Source organism: Syngnathus scovelli, chromosome 10 (assembly GCF_024217435.2).
Source record: "Syngnathus scovelli strain Florida chromosome 10, RoL_Ssco_1.2, whole genome shotgun sequence".
Taxonomy (NCBI): Eukaryota; Metazoa; Chordata; class Actinopteri; order Syngnathiformes; family Syngnathidae; genus Syngnathus; species Syngnathus scovelli.
In genome coordinates, this window is record NC_090856.1 from 6,669,431 (window position 1) to 6,689,076 (window position 19,646).

At 44.0% G+C, this 19,646-nt stretch overlaps 1 protein-coding gene across 2 annotated transcripts in view; it reads left to right on the forward strand.

Moving 5' to 3' along the window:
- Positions 1–19,624, forward strand: part of fbn2b (fibrillin 2b) — a 40,872-nt gene extending 21,248 nt beyond the window's left edge. Inside the window, exons 9-64 of one of the 2 annotated variants that reach the window (XM_049721328.1) lie at positions 2,126–2,278; positions 2,423–2,698; positions 2,806–2,949; positions 3,101–3,220; positions 3,288–3,413; positions 3,546–3,668; positions 3,752–4,027; positions 4,113–4,166; positions 4,252–4,377; positions 4,680–4,805; positions 4,932–5,051; positions 5,840–5,977; positions 6,055–6,105; positions 6,180–6,305; positions 6,370–6,594; positions 6,681–6,806; positions 6,885–7,013; positions 7,103–7,228; positions 8,042–8,167; positions 8,244–8,366; positions 8,431–8,556; positions 8,660–8,785; positions 8,868–8,990; positions 9,066–9,188; positions 9,265–9,390; positions 9,470–9,592; positions 9,685–9,807; positions 9,902–10,063; positions 10,141–10,209; positions 10,274–10,399; positions 10,481–10,606; positions 10,680–10,829; positions 10,905–10,976; positions 11,076–11,201; positions 11,273–11,398; positions 11,552–11,677; positions 11,749–11,865; positions 11,984–12,112; positions 12,180–12,299; positions 12,363–12,488; positions 12,650–12,802; positions 13,076–13,144; positions 13,227–13,352; positions 13,470–13,589; positions 13,671–13,793; positions 13,869–14,000; positions 14,090–14,215; positions 14,314–14,520; positions 14,589–14,714; positions 14,812–14,934; positions 15,441–15,557; positions 15,632–15,760; positions 15,840–15,959; positions 16,030–16,261; positions 16,335–16,491; positions 17,225–19,624. In XM_049721328.1, the coding sequence (XP_049577285.1) occupies positions 2,126–2,278; positions 2,423–2,698; positions 2,806–2,949; positions 3,101–3,220; positions 3,288–3,413; positions 3,546–3,668; positions 3,752–4,027; positions 4,113–4,166; positions 4,252–4,377; positions 4,680–4,805; positions 4,932–5,051; positions 5,840–5,977; positions 6,055–6,105; positions 6,180–6,305; positions 6,370–6,594; positions 6,681–6,806; positions 6,885–7,013; positions 7,103–7,228; positions 8,042–8,167; positions 8,244–8,366; positions 8,431–8,556; positions 8,660–8,785; positions 8,868–8,990; positions 9,066–9,188; positions 9,265–9,390; positions 9,470–9,592; positions 9,685–9,807; positions 9,902–10,063; positions 10,141–10,209; positions 10,274–10,399; positions 10,481–10,606; positions 10,680–10,829; positions 10,905–10,976; positions 11,076–11,201; positions 11,273–11,398; positions 11,552–11,677; positions 11,749–11,865; positions 11,984–12,112; positions 12,180–12,299; positions 12,363–12,488; positions 12,650–12,802; positions 13,076–13,144; positions 13,227–13,352; positions 13,470–13,589; positions 13,671–13,793; positions 13,869–14,000; positions 14,090–14,215; positions 14,314–14,520; positions 14,589–14,714; positions 14,812–14,934; positions 15,441–15,557; positions 15,632–15,760; positions 15,840–15,959; positions 16,030–16,261; positions 16,335–16,491; positions 17,225–17,599 (7,694 nt within the window). In that variant the 3' untranslated portion in view covers positions 17,600–19,624. The remainder of the gene's footprint in view (positions 1–2,125; positions 2,279–2,422; positions 2,699–2,805; positions 2,950–3,100; positions 3,221–3,287; positions 3,414–3,545; positions 3,669–3,751; positions 4,028–4,112; positions 4,167–4,251; positions 4,378–4,679; positions 4,806–4,931; positions 5,052–5,839; positions 5,978–6,054; positions 6,106–6,179; positions 6,306–6,369; positions 6,595–6,680; positions 6,807–6,884; positions 7,014–7,102; positions 7,229–8,041; positions 8,168–8,243; positions 8,367–8,430; positions 8,557–8,659; positions 8,786–8,867; positions 8,991–9,065; positions 9,189–9,264; positions 9,391–9,469; positions 9,593–9,684; positions 9,808–9,901; positions 10,064–10,140; positions 10,210–10,273; positions 10,400–10,480; positions 10,607–10,679; positions 10,830–10,904; positions 10,977–11,075; positions 11,202–11,272; positions 11,399–11,551; positions 11,678–11,748; positions 11,866–11,983; positions 12,113–12,179; positions 12,300–12,362; positions 12,489–12,649; positions 12,803–13,075; positions 13,145–13,226; positions 13,353–13,469; positions 13,590–13,670; positions 13,794–13,868; positions 14,001–14,089; positions 14,216–14,313; positions 14,521–14,588; positions 14,715–14,811; positions 14,935–15,440; positions 15,558–15,631; positions 15,761–15,839; positions 15,960–16,029; positions 16,262–16,334; positions 16,492–17,224) is intronic. The other variant, XM_049721337.1, reaches the window with a different exon arrangement.
- The last annotated feature ends 22 nt before the right edge of the window (positions 19,625–19,646 follow it).

The window sequence follows — 19,646 nt, forward strand, 5'->3', positions numbered from 1 at the left end:
ACACGTTAGAGAGGAATGGAAATCAAAAGCAGTTTACAATACCACAAATTTTCACTGGAGCCAGAGATGTCAGAATATAATTTATAAACATTGTCAGGAATATACAAAAAAAATAAACGCCTGTCTTTGACCAGACGTAGAGAGGCGTCTGCAGTCTTTTTGCAGCAAGACTAGTGTTGCGCAATAACGCTTGTCTGCCAGGCTTGAGATTGGCTCCCTCATGGAGGCTATTTTTTATTTTTTTCCCCTCACCAAACTTTGAAAATGTGATGCTTACATTGGAGCATTGTCATGCCCAGCAACAACTAGCCTTCCAACAGTCAAGTATGGAGTAGCTATCTCGCCTAAGTGGAAGCATAGGGCCATGAAACAAAGCCTCGGAGATGTCTGCTTGAGCTTGGTCACAAGGTGAAGTCACCCGACCTTAATTTGAACCTATGTTTTCTTTTTCAAATCAACCCACCACCCCTAAAAAAATTTAGATAAAATAATTAAGGATGGCTGATATGTCTGAAGGCCTCTCAATCAGTCTGAAGGGAAAAAACAGAATAAGAACAAATGAAATAGGTGCCAGACTCAACCCCCGTACATTCCTCCTAGACCTTTGTCCCAATTCCAAATTGGACCAGACAAGACGTGGAGGAGACTGATAAAGGAAGCCAGAACCGCCTTCGTATCCAATTGATATCTAAAGTCTGTATTCTCAGGTCCCACTTCCAAATTGGGTTTAATTCAACCCCTGCTTGAACAAAACACTTCTTAAATTTCAAAATCGTATCTTCTACCGATATGTATACCCAACCATTTGTTTCACCGTATAAAAAAGCCAATTCGAGAATTCATGGCTACGATAAGAAGGCAAACTGACTGGACGTCTGGCATGGATGCCTTGATAGACGAGGCCAGCGAGGGTCTGGCGGGAGGGCGTGACAGTAATCAGAGCCTAATGCCCTGTCACACTGTGGAAGCCGGGGAAAAAAGATCCGTCCAGTCAGTTAGGCTCTATAAACACCTCTCATGAAATGAAAGCATATGCTGGCGTCGTGGCGCAATGCAAACCGCCGTCTGCTTCCAATTAAAAGTCTTCGTCATCTTCCTCAGCAAATCCCATCCGAGTCGCCCGGCTCGCTTTGTCCTGTGGGATGTTAACAGGTTTTAACTCACATGTGTCGGACTTTGTACGTATGATGAAAGCAACGGGAATGCATATCTGTATCAAATGCTCGTGTGTGTGTGTGTGTGTGTGTGTGTGTGGAATTCAAATCTTCCCACACGCTGCAGAGCCTCACTAATGTTCTGATCTAATTGGCAAGAATTGCTCCACATGGAACTGATTAATTCCAGAATGTTGGCTCATTAGTGAGATAATCGACATGAGGGCCCCTAACCTGTACCCTTCCCCCTCCTTCGATAATGCCTAACTTTTTCTTCTTCTCCTTTAGTCGACACGAGATGTACAGTATGAACATTGCTTTCTTGTAAATCGAGAGATTTCCACGAATTGCCTGCTATCCCCTCCCTACTTGCTCTTTAAACTCTTGGCCCAATGACCTCAACCCGTCAGACTGTTACAAATAAAAACCGTCTTCTTTTTTGGAGCACTTGGTTGCTGGCAGTTAGCTCAGAGCAGCTATTACCTGGAAACTTTTAACGTGTCATACAGTGGCATGGCTGGGGCGGAAAAAAAAGTTTATTTTATTAGCTGAGGTTTAACAACATAGTGGCCCTTCTAATTGAAGTATGCAGTCTGTTAAATCTCTGACCACACCCGCTATTGATGTCGTTTTTTTCGTACACTCCAGACATACTTTTAGACACCTGGAATCATAACCAGCAAAGGGCTGAGGTCATTAAGTCATTCTTCCTGTTAAACACTCCTGTTTAAAATTACAAGCTGTGTCTAAAATTTGTTTTGCTTCACCTCAGTGTCACTTTTATTCACACTATCCAAGTAATTCACATAATTTTCGGACTATAAGCCGCACTGGACTATAAGCCGCACCAGCTAAAACTCGTGATTCCGAGTTCAAAATTTGCGAAAAAAGTCGTGGCTTATAGTCCGAAATTTACGGTATACTAAAAACATAATTTGATGAAATTGTTTATATGTTCATTCCTACTGCAGACCAGCGTGCGGGTACGTGTTTTTCTGCACTGGCTAACGGCCGATGTGCTGCTGAGTTGAATGGCCAATACACCAAGATGCAATGTTGCTGTGACACCGGTCGCTGCTGGGCGTTGGGACAGATTCCCGAGATGTGCCCAGTGAGGGGCTCTGGTGGGTAGAAACACACACATTAACAATAATATCCTTTACATTCTACTTAAAATGAAAAGTGTAGCCCAAAAAGGGAATTGTGTGTGTTTGTTTTAACAACAAATCCACATATTATATTCACCCTCTCTCTTCTCTATCCCATAGACGAGTTCCGTCGTTTATGTATAGTGGGGATTCCTCAGGGACATGGCCTCCCCAACGGCTACCCCAACGGATACTTCCCTAACAATAATGGCTACGGACCCAAGTTTCCCAGTATTCCCAATGGCAATGGGGGGAATGGCGGAGGCGCTTTCGGAGGTAACGGCGGAAGCTTCGGCGGAAACGGTGGAGGTTTTGGAGGGAATGGAGGTGGCTTTGGCGGCAATGGAGGAAGCTTTGGAGGGAACGGAGGGGGACTTATGACCCATCATCAAATAGGTGAGTTGGAGTGGTAACAATAATAATACTATTAAGAAAAATAAACTATTCATCCAGCTCAATCATTTTTAACATTGCATTTCTTCTTCTGTTTTTTTTCTGATTAGGCACCGTGACTGTGAACGACACCACTGACATCTGCAAGCACTTTACCAATCTGTGTCTGAATGGCCGCTGCATTCCCAAACCCCCAAGCTATCGTTGCGAGTGCAACATGGGCTACAAGCAGGATGTACGAGGGGAATGCATTGGTGAGTAACATGCCCACACGCCATCGCATGCATCATGTTCACACCACGGCATTGTACTGCCACCTTCTGTCAGTTTCTCTAACTTAACTTACCTGCAGCATCAGGAAGTAGAATCAACTGCAAATCAGTTTGTTTTGTCTTTTCATTGCAGATGTTGATGAATGTGTGAGTAATCCATGCATCAACGGCGACTGCGTCAACACACCCGGCTCATATCACTGCAAGTGTCATGATGGCTTCCAGGGCACACCCACCAAGCAAGCTTGTATTGGTATGTCAGGAAGAAAATATCTTAATTCAACTTTAAACACGTTAATAATTTTATTTCTTGTGTCAAGATATTGACGAGTGTATTGTCAACGGGGTGAAGTGTCGTAATGGCCGCTGCGTCAACACCGAGGGAAGCTTCCAGTGTATCTGCAATGCTGGATTTGAACTCACACCTGATGGCAAAAATTGCATTGGTAAGGAGATGCACTGCTCATATTATATTATGATCTGGAAAATATCAGTATGTTCAAATTAAGGAAAGGAAAATAGTCAAAGCTAGTTCCTTGTCTTCTTAATTTAAGCTTTGTGGTCTCCTCCCAATCCAGATCATGATGAATGTGCCACCACCAACATGTGTCTGAATGGCATGTGCATCAATGAGGATGGCAGCTTTAAGTGTATCTGCAAGCCTGGCTTTGCCCTCGCGCCAAATGGACGCTACTGCACAGGTAGGTTTAAAAATTTAATAAATTCTAAGACTCAGGTTGATACAGAACAAAATGCATATTGATTCCTTCCCTCTCTCCTTTAGACATCGATGAGTGTCTGACCCCTGGAATTTGCATGAACGGCCGTTGCATCAACTCTGAGGGTTCCTTCCGTTGTGAGTGCCCACCGGGCCTGGCTATTGATGTCGATGGAAGAGTGTGCGTGGATACGCACATGAGGACCACTTGTTACGGAGCCATAAAGATGGGCACGTGCTCGCGGCCCTTCCCAGGAGCCGTGACAAAGTCCGAGTGCTGTTGTGCCAACGCTGAACATGGATTTGGAGAACCCTGTAACCCCTGTCCCTCCCGGAATTCAGGTAGAATTCTCAAGTGGGCTTCTGTTTTTTTTTTTTTTTTTCATTAACGAGACTGTCAATTTCAACTGTCCGTGTGCTTTTTCAGCTGAGTTTCAGGCCGTGTGCAGCAGTGGCATTGGTATCACAGCTGATGGCAGAGGTCAGTGAGACGGTCATCAGTCTTGCTAAAAAAAAACATGCTGCTGCTTCTGTAACCTTAAAAAAAATGATCAACTTGCTTCCAGACATTAATGAGTGCGCCCTGGATCCGGACATTTGTCAAAACGGCATTTGTGAGAATCTAAGAGGAAGTTATCGCTGCATCTGTAATATCGGCTATGAGTCAGACACCAGCGGCAAAAACTGCGTTGGTGAGTCTTTTTTTTTTTTTTTTTTTTTAATACATCATAACATGTCAAAGTGAGACTTTTTAGAAGACTTAGTGTGTATTTTTTCAAAACTGAGTATGAATTTTAATGCTCAAATCATCAACGTCATCTTCAAATGAGATGCAATAGTAGTATATCAAATAAAATGATGTTGGAAGGGTGTGAAGACGATGGAAATGACCTTATGCAAATTATCAGTACTACATTCTCTCCTTCTCAAACAAAATAACATCTAAAACAATATAGCATATTCTTAATATGTGATCATCATTACTTTTTTTCAGACATCAATGAGTGCCTGGTCAACCGACAGCTATGTGACAATGGCCTGTGCAGAAACACGCCTGGGTCATACACATGTTCCTGCCCGAAAGGTTTTGTCTTCAAGCCAGACTCAGAGACATGTGAAGGTGAAGACACCCACCAACACACACACACATCTGTTTATGACAAAAGGTCAAAATGAGGTGACCTAGTTTTTGTTGTAAATATGTCGACTTCATCCCTAACTTAAGTTTTGCGTGTTTGTGTTCCAGATATCAATGAATGCGAGTCCAGTCCGTGTGTCAACGGGGTCTGTCGCAATGTGATCGGATCCTTCAACTGTGAGTGCACCCATGGGAGCAAGCTGGACTCTACCAACACCATCTGCGTGGGTAAGCAATCCTACCGCTATGAGGTCCTGCACTTTAAAACCGGGGTGGGCACATTTTACTTATTTTTGAAATGGACAGATTAATAAAAAAAACAGTGTATATGGAAAAAAAAAGAAAAAAAGTGATACATCATTCTCAAATTATTTTTGTTTTATCCATTAATTAGTTTTATGCAGTATAATAGTGTTGATTTTATTTTTATTTATTTTATTTTATTTAAAAAATGACAAAAAGTGATACATCATTCTCAACTTTTATTTGTTTTATCCATTAATCAGTTTTATAGAGTATAATAGTGTTGATTTTATTTTTTGGTAAGACTCCTAGTATACACCCTAGAGTTCTGTAAGATGATTTATTGGATATGTATTTGCATGCATGGTCTTGGTTCAGCTGCACATATTAATTTACATTATACAGTCAGCCAAAGCTACAAGTTGACATGCACTACATTTTCTCTGCTATTAATAGTCTTTGGTTGTTTGGTAGTTTGTTACTTTTGGAAAATTGCTTGCCGCTGCTGGAAGTGGAAGGTATAATTAGGCATCGAATAAATCCCAAGATTTGCAAAAGCTGCCACTGTCAGAGAGCTATAAATGCTGCCGCCTTTAGTTCATATCTGTTTTTAATTTGAGGGCTCATCACTCAACCGGAAAGCTTAAGTGGAAATTAAATTGTGGTTTGCTGTTTGGGTGGGTCCATCGATTATATTTTGGCTGCTCAAAATACAAAAAGCAATATAAAAATCTTCACATGTGCTTCATGTTTTGACCGCTTTGCCCCCACAGATAGCATGAAGAGTACTTGTTGGCTGACCATCCAAGACAACCGCTGTGAGGTGAACATCAACGGGGCCACGCTCAAGTCCGAGTGCTGCTCTACATTAGGAGCAGCCTGGGGAAGCCCCTGCGAACCCTGCGAGATCGGTCAGTCAATACGATGAAGAAGAAACTCAAATTAATGCTGAGCTATATCAAGCTAAATTTCTCATATATGTTGTTAGACACGGCCTGTTCACGAGGATTCGCTCGCATGAAGGGCCTCGTCTGTGAAGGTAAGACCACCCAATTAGTGGATAATCAAATAACCTCCATGTACTTAAACGCATCTCGATTTTCTTCTCTGTAGACATTAACGAGTGTGAGGTGTTCCCCGGAGTGTGTACCAATGGCCGCTGTGTGAACACACAAGGCTCCTTCCGCTGCGAGTGTGCCGAGGGTCTCACTTTGGACAGTACCGGGCGCACGTGCGTGGGTAAGACAAATCATGACACAAGAACCTTCTCGCTAAAATCCTAACATCCGCATTTTTTCGTAAGATATGCGCAGCGAGCAGTGCTACATGAAGTGGCACGAGGACGAGTGTGGCGAACCATTGCCCGGACGGTACCGAGTGGACATGTGTTGCTGCTCTGTGGGCGCCGCCTGGGGTGTGGACTGTGAAGAGTGCCCCAAACCCAGCTCACCTGAGTACAAGGCCATCTGTCCAAGAGGACACGGTTTTGCCAACAGGGACATCTTGACTGGCAGGCCCTTCTACAAAGGTAGATCGAGAACCATAGTCACGAAAATCGTTTACGCCAGACACAACTGTTTTATTCTATGCTAAAATATTGACATTTTTCCCCAGATGTGAATGAATGTAAGGTCTTCAATGGTCTGTGTACTCACGGAACATGCCGGAACACCATCGGAAGTTTCAAGTGTCGCTGCAACAGCGGTTTTGCTCTGACGGCCGAGGAGAGAAACTGCACAGGTACACGAAGACAAAAGAATGAATATATTATCGGAAGGAAGTTATTCAGCTCCTCTTGATCCCGTTTTTGTACGTTAGACATCGACGAGTGTCGCATCTCCCCGGATCTGTGCGGTCATGGTACATGTGTCAACACTCCCGGCAGCTTTGAGTGTGAATGCTTCGAAGGTTATGAGAGCGGCTTCATGATGATGAAGAACTGTATGGGTAAGTGGCGCACATTAAGAAAACAGTATGTCACCTCTCCCATTTTCATCCTTCACTTCAATCCCTTTTGTCTTCCCGGTGGCCGGCAGACTTTGACGAGTGCGAGCGAAACCCCCTGCTGTGTCGCGGCGGGACTTGTCTCAACACTGAAGGCAGTTACGAGTGTGAATGTCCCCCGGGACACACGCTCAGCTCCGATGGATCGGCTTGTGAAGGTACGGAACGCGTCAGACATAGTGCTGAAGCGGATTTGCTACTCTATGAAAAAAAAAAAAAAATCACTTCGGAGGCCATCACATCATTACAGCAATATTATGACACCAACCCAATTTAATGAAATCCAATCTTGTATCTTGTAAAATAAGTAAAGTATTTTTACGAGATTTAGTAGACGATCATCTAGGGGGACTTTAAGGACAATGTTGCAAATTATTCTGAATTTATAGCAACATTTTACAATCTTGTTTCTTGGCATCTTAGTGGAAATCAGTTGAGAAGTTTTTTTACGGCCAGAATACAAAAACAAACAATGAAAACATTATCGACCTTGACTGGGAGTAATAAAGCTCAGTACTGATTCACGATGTTTGTATTTCAGGTGTAGATTTCAATATCGTAATAACAAAATAAAATAAATATAACGTTTTCTTCCAATTGCATTCAGTTTAACTCACAACATGCCAGTGTGTTGAATTGGTAACCAAATTAGAATAATGGACAAGTTTGTTTTTAAGATTTCTGAGTTTATGTTTATCTTATTTAGCTACACCAGAGGGACATGCTGACGATTAATCGTAATAATATCGTGACACGTTTTGCTAGTCAAAGTGGGCTGTAACACGTTTTCCCCTGAGCAACCAATCAGGGAACGGGAAAAACGCCAATGTCATCGGAGGCCAGCTCGTTGAAGTTTTGGCAACAAATTTGAGATCTGATTGGTTAAAGAAACAATCTCTGTTAAGTTACACCAACCAACTGTGGATTGTGAAGTCCCAAATACTATAACACAATTTTTTTTTCCTCAACAGATGTGAATGAGTGCCAGCTGAGTGACAATTTATGTAAGAACGGCCAGTGCGTCAACATGCCGGGAACTTACCAGTGTTCATGTGACACCGGCTACCAGGCCACACCAGACCGACAGGGCTGCGTTGGTGAGTGCGCACCTGTCTGCAATATGGTAAACATTCCCTGAGCACGCCGGCAATTTATATCTAATCGATAATTTAGATATTGACGAGTGCACCATCATGAACGGAGGCTGTGAGACCCACTGCACCAACTCCGAAGGCAGCTACGAGTGCAGCTGCAGCGAAGGCTACGCCCTCATGCCTGACCTCAGGACGTGTTCAGGTAAACAAACGCAAACCCGGCAACATTATTTGAAGATTTTTAAACTCTCTCGTGTTTTGGTTAGACATTGATGAGTGTGAGGAGACGCCAGACATCTGCGATGGAGGCCAGTGTACAAACATTCCAGGGGAATACCGCTGCCTGTGCTATGACGGCTTTATGGCTTCTATGGACATGAGGACCTGCATCGGTGAGAAGAAGAAAAATGTTTCTCAGGCTGTGGTTCTATTTTAGTCATCTTTTCTGTGCCAGAATCACACATGTTTTTTTTGTGTCCGTTTATACACACACAGATGTGAACGAGTGTGATTTGAACCCCAACATCTGTCTCCACGGTGATTGTGAGAACACCAAAGGTTCCTTCATTTGTCACTGTCAGCTTGGGTACTTTGTCAAGAAGGGATCAACCGGATGCACAGGTATGCACACACACTCACGCACACACACACACACACACACACACACACACATACGAGTATAAATATTGAATATATTTTTCAGATATTGATGAATGTGAGATCGGCGCTCATAACTGCGACATGCACGCCGCATGCATCAACGTTCCCGGAAGCTTCAAGTGTCGTTGTCGGGACGGCTGGGCTGGAGATGGCATTAAGTGCATTGGTGAGTATATTTCTAGTTTCATCTAAATCTGGTCACATTTATATTGGCATGAAAAGTGATTGATCTTTGTGTTAGATGAGGATGAGTGCTCGGCAGAGGACCACAACTGCAACCCCAACGCGGATTGTCTCAATACGCCGGGATCCTACAGATGCACGTGCAAGGAGGGCTTCAATGGGGACGGCTTTTCCTGCTCTGGTAAGACTCCAAAATGTGGTTGTCCAACTTCTCAAAGTTGTTGTCACTAATTGTGCGCCACCTTATTGGGCCTCAGACATGGACGAGTGCGCAGACAATGTCAACCTTTGTGAAAACGGCCAGTGCCTGAATGCTCCCGGAGGATACCGCTGCGAGTGTGAGATGGGCTTCACCCCGACAGAAGACAGCAAAGCCTGTCAAGGTACGCACATCTGCCAACTTGACCCACTTTATTTGGTTTACATTCATCTAAAGATTTTTTCCCAAATGTTTTACCGCAGATATCGACGAGTGTAATTTCCAGAACATTTGCGTGTTTGGAACGTGTCAGAATCTTCCGGGGATGTTCCGCTGTGTCTGCGATGATGGTTATGAACTGGACCGTAGTGGAGGAAACTGCACAGGTGAGCGTCAGGGCGTTTTTGTTGTTGTTGTTTTTTAATCTCAAATTGAGATTGCACACAAAGAATCTTATTTGTGCCACTGTGTTCCACAGACAGCAATGAGTGTGCTGACCCGGTAAACTGCATCAACGGGCTGTGTGTGAACACGCCAGGAAGTTACCTTTGTAACTGCCCACCTGACTTTGAGCTCAATCCTACCGGTGTTGGTTGTGTAGGTGAGGCAGAATATTATAATAGACTAATTCAATGAGTAAGATATGCTAAGCGATATTCGTTATACGTATTTTTGACATATTATGGCTTACTCAGATACTCGTGTGGGGAACTGCTTCCTGGACATCCTCACGCGGGGCGACGGCGGGATCTCCTGCAGCGCTGAGATCGGAGTGGGTGTGACCAGAGCTTCCTGTTGCTGCTCGCTCAGAGGCGCCTGGGGCAACCCTTGCGAACTATGCCCTGCCCCCAACTCTAGTATGCACGACAACCCGATCTCCCATTTAGCCAATCTGGATTTTATCCGTAAATAACCATCTTTGTTCTGTCATCAGCTGAATATCGGACTCTTTGTCCCGGAGGGGAAGGCTTCAGACCCAACCCCATTACTGTCATTCTAGAAGGTAAACCATTCAGGTCTCGTAGCTCTACCGGAACTACAATAACGTATTTGGGTTCTTTCTCTAGATATCGATGAGTGCCAGGAGCTTCCAGGCCTCTGCCAGGGTGGAAATTGCGTCAACACCTTTGGTAGCTTCCAGTGTGAGTGCCCAGCAGGTTATTATCTCAACGAGGAGACACGCATCTGTGAGGGTAAGAAAAATCATAACCAATAACGACAGCAATGTGTTTCTTATTTATAGTAATTCTACTAACTCCTTTGTAAATATGTAGACATCGATGAATGCACCACCCACATTGGGATCTGTGGACCCGGTACCTGCTACAACACTTTGGGCAACTACACATGCGTGTGTCCTCCTGAGTACATGCAAGTCAATGGAGGCAACAATTGCATGGGTAAGCAGGATAAGATTTTTATTTTTTTGGAACGGAACTTTGATGCTGATTCCGCTCCGTACGTGAAATCCAGACATGAGGAAAAGCGTGTGCTACCGCAACTTCAACGACACGTGCGAGAACGAGCTGTCCTTCAACATGACCAAGAAGATGTGCTGCTGTGCCTACAACGTCGGCAAGGCCTGGAACAAGCCGTGTGAAGCCTGCCCAACTCCTGCTACCTGTGAGTGTCACCCAGTCAATAAAAACGCCTCACTGGGAAAGAATAATAATACATTTCTGTCCTTTTGTGTTTCAGCTGAGTATCAGTTACTTTGTGGTAACCAGGCCCCTGGCTTCATTATTGACATCCATACCGGCAAGCCAATCGGTGAGGTCATCATTGTGCGCCGTCACTTTGTCGTATTGTTGAATGTCAAAAATGTCTTATAATCAAATGCGTTGACATCCATCTATTCTTCCTATGCAGATATCGATGAGTGCCGGGAGATTCCTGGCATCTGTGCCAATGGCGTATGTATCAACCAAATAGGGAGCTTCCGTTGTGAATGTCCGATGGGCTTCAGCTACAACAACATCCTGCTCATTTGCGAAGGTAAACCCCTTATAAAATAACCGGCAGTCAAATGGAACCTGTGTTTGATGTTTTATCGATGTCCCGCGCAGATATTGATGAGTGTAACAGCGGGGACAACCTGTGCCAACGCAACGCCAAGTGTATCAACATTCCCGGCAGTTATCGCTGCGAGTGTTCACCGGGATTCAAATTGTCCCCCACTGGGGCCTGCTTGGGTCAGTCTTTGATTATGTTCATTGATTAAAAGGAAATTCTCACAATTGTTCAAATATAACATTTCTTTTTTTTTGCCTTTTCTTCTACCATTGTCCCCATGCTCATCCCTCAATATGACATAACTCATCTCATCCTATTCGTCATTGTGTCAGACCGCAACGAGTGCCAGGAGATTCCTAATGTGTGCAGCCACGGAGAGTGTATCGACACCCAAGGCAGCTACCGCTGTCTCTGCCACAACGGCTTCAAGGCCACGGCAGACCAGACCATGTGCATGGGTGAGAAGGACGATCCATGGCTGACGGTTTTATTTTCCTTCTGCTCAGTTTAACATTTTGTGTATTTTTAGACATTGATGAGTGTGATCGACAGCCGTGCGGCAACGGGACCTGTAAAAATACCGTGGGGTCCTACAACTGCCTGTGCTTCCCTGGCTTCGAGCTCACCCACAATAATGACTGCATGGGTATGGAATCATTGACACGGTTGAATATGGACGCCCTCATTTTGCACTCAGCTGATTTAGCAAAACTAAAATATGTGGAATAGTTATCAAAGTCTAATGTTAACTGTTCACCTGGCAGACATCGATGAGTGCAGCGCCCTGCAGGGTCAAGTGTGCAGAAATGGCCAATGCATCAACGGCATAGGTTCCTTCCAATGCTTCTGCCACGAAGGTTACGAGAATACACCTGATGGGAAAAACTGTGTCGGTAAGTCATGAGTTTAATGCAGTTTGTAACATTATCATCTTCAAACACATTTTTCCTCCCCTTACAGATATTAACGAGTGCGTGAGTTTGCCTGGAACGTGTTCCCCGGGAACTTGTCAGAATTTGGATGGATCCTTCAGATGTATTTGCCCTCCGGGTTATGAGGTGCAGAATGACCAGTGCATTGGTAAGACGCAGTGCATGGACACTTAGTAAAGGGCACAAAATAATCTTAAATCCGACTTTCCAGATATCAACGAGTGTGAGGTGGAACCAAACCTGTGCCAGGATGGCACCTGTACCAACACCCCCGGGAGCTTTCAGTGTACCTGCGAACCGGGCTTTGAGCTTTCTGACAACAAGCGGCGCTGCTATGGTGAGACACTCGTCGTTGTCATTAGTGGGCGGAGCTCAGGGGTTGGCAGATTGATTTTTAAAAATGGACAAATGGACCTTGTCATTGCTAGATTAAAAAATATGCACAATTGTTTATTTTATCAAGGAACAATCTAGTCATTCTATTCTCTTTTCCAACAGACACCCGAGAGAGTTTCTGTTTCACCAAATTCGAGGTAGGAAAGTGTTCTGTCCCAAAAGCTTTCAACACCACCAAAGCCAAGTGCTGCTGCAGTAAGATGCCTGGAGAAGGCTGGGGGCTTCCCTGCGAGCTGTGTCCCCAAGAGACTGAAGGTGTGTAACATATTCAAATTATGTGCTCTCATAGTCCAAAATTACGTAAACCAGATTTTACATTTGACAAGATCCTCATGGTGTTTGCACTGAAATGCTATTTTGCATTTTTTTTTTTCAAAGCAGCTTGGATGTGAAGGTTAGACAATACCAAACATTGTAGATTTGTTTTTCTAAGTAACCTTAGGAAATACGTGACGAAGCTTAATGAATTTATGTGCATGATGACATTTGTAAAATAATGAAACTGACCTTTTCCTATGTGTTTTCCAGCTGCTTTCAACGCTTTGTGTCCCTACGGCCACGGAGCGCTGCCCGGACCTGGTGGTGGTGCTCGCCAGGGTGCGTGAAACGTCAGAGGACTCAATTAAAAAAATAAGGGAACATATATGTCTATAAGAGATGGCTTTTTTCCTTCCTTTAGATATGAACGAATGTTTGGATAACCCGGGCATTTGCCAGAATGGCATCTGCATCAACACGGATGGTTCATTCCGCTGTGAATGCCCCTTTGGATACAACCTGGACTACACTGGAGTTAATTGTGTTGGTAAGTGAAGCATTACGTCTAATTTGAATATCTACTTATATGAACCAAATCTGATTCCATGCCAAATAAAGCGCAACTGAAACTGTATTGAATTGTCGCCACGCTTATCCTCCACAGACACGGACGAGTGCTCCATTGGAAACCCGTGTGGAAACGGAACTTGCACCAATGTGGTGGGAGGTTTTGAATGTTCTTGCCAAGAGGGCTTTGAACCCGGACCGATGATGACATGTGAAGGTCAGCCGTCCACGATCATGATGACGATATCTTCTGATTTGCTTTAAACTGAAATCCTCCGTTGTTCGTTTCGATCTGCAGACATCAACGAGTGCTCCAAGAATCCTCTGCTATGTGCCTTCCGCTGCGTGAACACCTTTGGCTCCTACGAGTGCATGTGCCCTACCGGCTACGTGCTGCGAGATGACCAGCGCATGTGTCGAGGTAAGATTGTCAAAAATGTACTTATTTCAAAAACATGGTTGATTAATTACCTATCGGCCTTTTGTCAATGTCCAGACCAGGATGAGTGCTCAGAGGGTTTGGATGACTGTGAGTCCAAGGGTATGACGTGTAAGAACCTCATCGGAACCTTCATGTGTATTTGCCCGGTTGGCATGCAGCGCCGGCCTGATGGAGAGGGATGTATGGGTGAGTAAACATGCTTCAAACATCAAGTGCGTCATATTCACATTGGGAGACTATGAAATGAGACATGTCCCTTGTCTGTGTACTTGCAGACTTGAATGAATGCAGAGCCAAGCCTGGCATTTGTAAGAACGGCCGTTGCGTCAACACTGTGGGAAGTTACCGCTGCGAGTGCAACGATGGCTTCGAGCCCAGCTCCACTGGAACTGAGTGTATCGGTAAGACATTGATTACCTACTGGAATACGCTGTAATCGTAATTAAATTGACTTGAAAGCCACAAAAAGCACGAGTCATTCGTATTTTTTTTCCCCCAGACAACCGCAAGGGCTTCTGTTACATGGAAGCCTTGCAAACCATGTGCCAGCAGTCATCCACCAACAGGAACAGCGTGACCAAATCCGAGTGCTGCTGCAACACGGGTCGAGGCTGGGGCTCGCAGTGTGAGCTCTGTCCGCTGCCTGGCACCGTCCAGTACAAGAAGATGTGCCCTCTTGGGCCCGGGTACACCACGGATGGCAGGGGTGAGTAGCCGAGCACTGAACGATCTTGCCGAAGGAAACCAAAGCTGAATTTTTCAATTTGTATCCAGATATCAACGAGTGCCAGGTGATGCCTAATCTTTGTCAAAACGGTCAGTGCATCAACACTATCGGATCCTACCGATGCCATTGCAACGTCGGATACAAGACCGACTTTACCGCTACCTCATGTGTCGGTAAGGTTGATTCTTTCTAGAATAAACCGTTTGTGGTTTGGGGGATGCTTTAGCTTTCCTGTTTCCTAAACCTCGTTTATGTTTTATTTGGTTACAGACACGGATGAGTGCTCACTCTCTCCCAAGCCGTGTAACTTTATCTGTAAAAACACGGAGGGTAGCTACCTGTGTTCCTGTCCAAGAGGATACAGCCTGCAGCCTGACGGAAAGACCTGCAAAGGTACAAAGACTAGCATACGGATAATTTTTTTTTATTTTCCCTCTGAGAATCTCTAAAAATTATGAACTACTATCAGTTCAGTTTGTCATGAAGCAAGATTTTATTTTATTTATTGTCAGTTATTTTTCTAATAAAGTTCACTATGCGATGACCAGATTTATGGACAGTATAAAAAATAATTCTGGAATCTGGATAAAAAAAATTTCATGTCATTTTATGACAATAACACATTTTTGAAAGAGGGAAACGTCTTAAATTATTCATCCATCCATAAAAACATCTTTTAGTGAGTGGGAGTCAAAATTCCCACACTGACATAAATTCAGTTTTATGATTTGAACAAAATCCCCCCCAAAACATTTCCAGTTGGTATTTTTCAGGAATTTAACGCAGGCAAACCGTATTTTCAATGTATGACATAAACGAAATGGTGGGAAATGATCATTTTTACACGAGATTCCAAGTCCCGGATGGCTTTAATGCAACGTTTCTTCTCTATTGCTAAGATCTGGATGAGTGTTCCACCAAGCAACACAACTGCCAGTTCCTTTGTGTCAACACCATTGGGGGCTTCACTTGCAAGTGTCCTCCTGGCTTCACTCAGCATCAAACAGCCTGCATTGGTGGGTGGGAGATCGCGTCCACTCAGTGTTAATCGTCTTTGTGAGCATCGAATTAAACAATTCTGACTTTTCAGACAACAACGAGTGCATGGGTCAGAACACTGCGTGCGGTTCTCAGGCTTCTTGTGTCAACACTCCTGGTAGCTTCAACTGTGAGTGTGCTAAAGGCTTCTCCTTGGACAGCACAGGCGTGGAGTGTGAGGGTAAGTGAGACATGGGGACCAAACCAGGATAATATGTTTTGATGTGTCAAAACCTTAAAACACTCTTCCGGGTTGTCAGATGTGGACGAATGTAGCAGTAACCACCGTTGTCAACATGGCTGCCAGAACATGATGGGAGGTTTCCGCTGCGGCTGTCCTCAAGGTTACGTGCAGCACTACCAGTGGAACCAATGTGTCGGTGAGTCGGATTCTTTACGTCTTTACGTCTTGTTCTTAGAATGATGACTATTCTGTCCATTTCTATGCAGATGAAAACGAATGCCAGTCGGGCTCAATGTGCGGCTCGGCTTCCTGCTATAACACGTTGGGCAGCTACAAATGCGTGTGCCCCTCCGGTTTTGACTTTGAAACGTCTGCTGGCGGCTGCCAAGATGTGAACGAGTGCGCCGCGGGAGGCAATCCGTGTTCGTACGGCTGCTCCAACACAGATGGAGGATACTTGTGTGGATGCCCTGGAGGTTTCTACAGGGCTGGACAAGGGTGAGTTATAAGGAGAACCTCTATTGTTGGACACAGTTGTCATATTTTTGAACATGTTGTCTGTGTTTTGCAGTCACTGTATATCAGGCTCAGGCTTCCCAAGCCAATTGGGCGTGGAAGGCGAGGACGATGACAGTCTGTCTCCTGAGGCCTGCTACGAGTGTAAGATCAACGGAGGAGGAAAGAACGGACGACACAAACGCAACGCAAATGAAAATGAGCTCGATCATGTAAGTCCTCTAGCAAGACTATTGATGGAATACAGATAGAATGTGGATGACCACTGCTGACCTTTTGAGTTGTGCTGTCAAATATATTTACCGTATTTTACGCACTATAAGGCGCACCTAAAAACCTCCAATTTTCTCAAAAGCCGACAGCGCGCCTTATAATCAGGTGCGCCTTATATATGGACCAATATTGAGCCACTACAGCAGGCGTGTCCAAAGTCTGGCCCGCGGACCAAATGTATATATCTTATATATGGACAAAGTTTTAAAATGGGCCATTCATTGAAGGTGCGCCTTATAATCCGGTGCGCCTTATAGTGTGGGAAATACGGTACTTCAAAAATAAATCAAGTAGAAATATTGGGTGGTGGATAAGGCAAGTGGACTTTTGCTAATTCTAAAGGTACAAACTGAGATTTTGTTATTTTTAAAAGCTGCTTCCCAGCAATTCGATTCCTAGCAATTGTTTGTTTTCTTGCCTGACAATTTTGACGAGCAAGACAGAAATAAACCAGGACTTTGAGTGGGGCTCAGCTGCTGGTGAGGCTGCTTAAATCGCCTCATTCGTTGCTATAACTCACAAATCTAATCACATCAATAATCATTCAGTTGTAGGCTAGGGTCTCAAGGCTCTGCTTTTTCCGCTATCATCAAGATTAGGCGAGGTCATGGTGATTTGTCCTACAGTCTGTACACGATGATGACATCAAATTGAATTTGCGATCCATTACAGGAGCCAGTGAGTCTGGCCAGCGTGGACACGGAATCCGCCATCCCCATGAACCTTTCACTGGCCTCGCTCCTCAACAAGGAACCTCTGCTGGAGCTGCTGCCCGCCCTGCAGCCGCTGGAGCACCACGTGCGTTACGTCATCACACACGGCAACGCCAACGAACACTTCCGCCTGCTGGAGCGCCGCGACGGAAAGAGCGTGCTGAGGCTGGGCAAGAGGCCACCTCCCGCCGGGTCCTACCGACTCGACATCGCCAGCCTGCCCCTGTTCGGGCCCCGGAGACGAAACCAGCTGGAGGAGCAGCATGACAAGGACTACCTACAAGGGGAGATTGGGGACGCCCTGCGCATTAAGCTTCACATCCATCTGCACTGAATGCCCTCGCAAGCCCCGCCCCGGGACTGACCCCCCCCCCCTTCAAAGCCTGAACCTTTGCGTTTTAACCCGCCCTTGTATCCAGAAGAGGGTTAACCAAGGGCTATGAAAGACTACGGCAATCAGCCTAACTCTACCACCACTTTGTTACTGTTCATGTTATTTTGTGTTTTGTGTGATTTAGATTTCCCTTTTTTTTTTTTTACCATAATTATACTTGTGTCCATTCTTCTCTTCCACAATTAGCACTCCTGTGGAGCAGATCACAGCAAGGTGCGTAAAGCCCCCCCTAATACAGGAGCATCTCAATAAACTGGAATATGAATGAAATGTCATTTATTTAAATATTTCAATTCATAACGTGAATTGAATCGCACACCAAAAAAAAAAAGCAAACTCCCATCTTGAGTATATTACAAAAGAGAGCTGAGTAATATATGACATTAACATTCTGAATTGAACTAATGAAATAAATAAAGCATTCCAATTTTCTATTCCAGTTTATTGAGGTGCACTTGTAAAGGATATAATGGCACACAAGTCCATGAAGCACTTTTGTAGGCAGGCAAAAAAAAAAAAAAAAAATGCACAAAAAAGGGGATTTATGATGAGGAAAATAAAAGTGCTGAGAGTTGCCATAGGTGTCTTTCTGCAGTTGAAGTTTAATCCAGTGATGACTGACAAGGAATGAGGCATCTTCATGGCACCTCTCTGGGATATTCATTTCAAACCATCTCACTTCATGCTACTGTTTTGTGTCATGTCATGAGGCCCTTTGCAACTGTAACGCAACATTTCAGGTTCACCAAATGTGGAATTAGCGCTTGTTATCTCAGTGCGATGCTGACATGCAAACCAAAGAGGGTGCTATCGTCACGAGCAGGGAATTCTACACGAAGCAGCTTTTTCCCAAAGAACCTGGTTCAGGTCATTTTTGTATTACTTCCCTTTCAAGGGATTTTAAGGTGGATAGATGTCAACTGATGTCACCTGACCAGAATAGTGATCTTAATCTGGGCCAAGGCGTGTTTACACTACAGCACCAAAAAGTACCAGTCTTGACAAGCTGTAAATTAAAATATAAGGATTACAGTCTCAATGTATACATGCAAAAAAAAAAAATCCATCAGGTCATACTCTTCATTTCTCAGATTTTTTTTTTCTCTCTAGAAAGAAAAAAAAAGGTGCTATCGATAATCCCGTCTGCTGTACAAAGAAACGCAGTCTTGAATCTGGATTGCAAAAAGTGACATTTGTTATTAATTTTGTGCCAGGCTTTATTATTGTTGTGTTTTTTTTGTCTCAGTGCTGAAAAAAAAACGTATCAACTATGCTTCTTGATATTCTATAATTTTAAGCATTTTAATTTTTTTTTTTAATGTCAACAGCCAAAGTAAACTGTAGATTGAAGGCCTTTTAATGCTATCGATTTGTTGTTCTCATAGGAAGTCTCAGAGATTTAACTAGATCAACATTCTGATGTCAGCATAAGGGGATCACAGTCTTTTGGATAAGCGTCAATGCAAAGTTGACCACCTCCAGCTCGGCTCATAATGGTGCTAAATGTTTTGAGCATTCAAAGTTGCCACACTGGGCCGACAGCCCGGGCCATGTTTATCACACATAACCATTTTGTCTATTTCTAACCTGGAAACCTTTGTAAGACTTTGTATCTTAATAGTGTCCTTGTGTCTCTTATTCGTTGTTTTGTTTGTTTGTTTTTTGACATTTCAGTGCCAAACTTGAATAGTGCCATCATCGCCCACATGCACTGAATTATGATGTGCTAATTTGCCAGAACAACTTGGCCTTTTTAAAGAGAACGCTAACGTGACAATCATCCCGTACACAGCACGTTTATTTGTCAAAGATCAATAAACAACATTGATTTTAATATTCTGATCCTCGTTTATGTGGAAAGACAAAGACACTCTGTCGTTGGAATTTGGTGAGAACACCTTATATTGTAAACTTCTGTCTGTCCAGTGACAATTTGCAATAAAGTATTGTGGGTTGGATTTTTAAGTGTTTCTTCCTGGCTATCTTT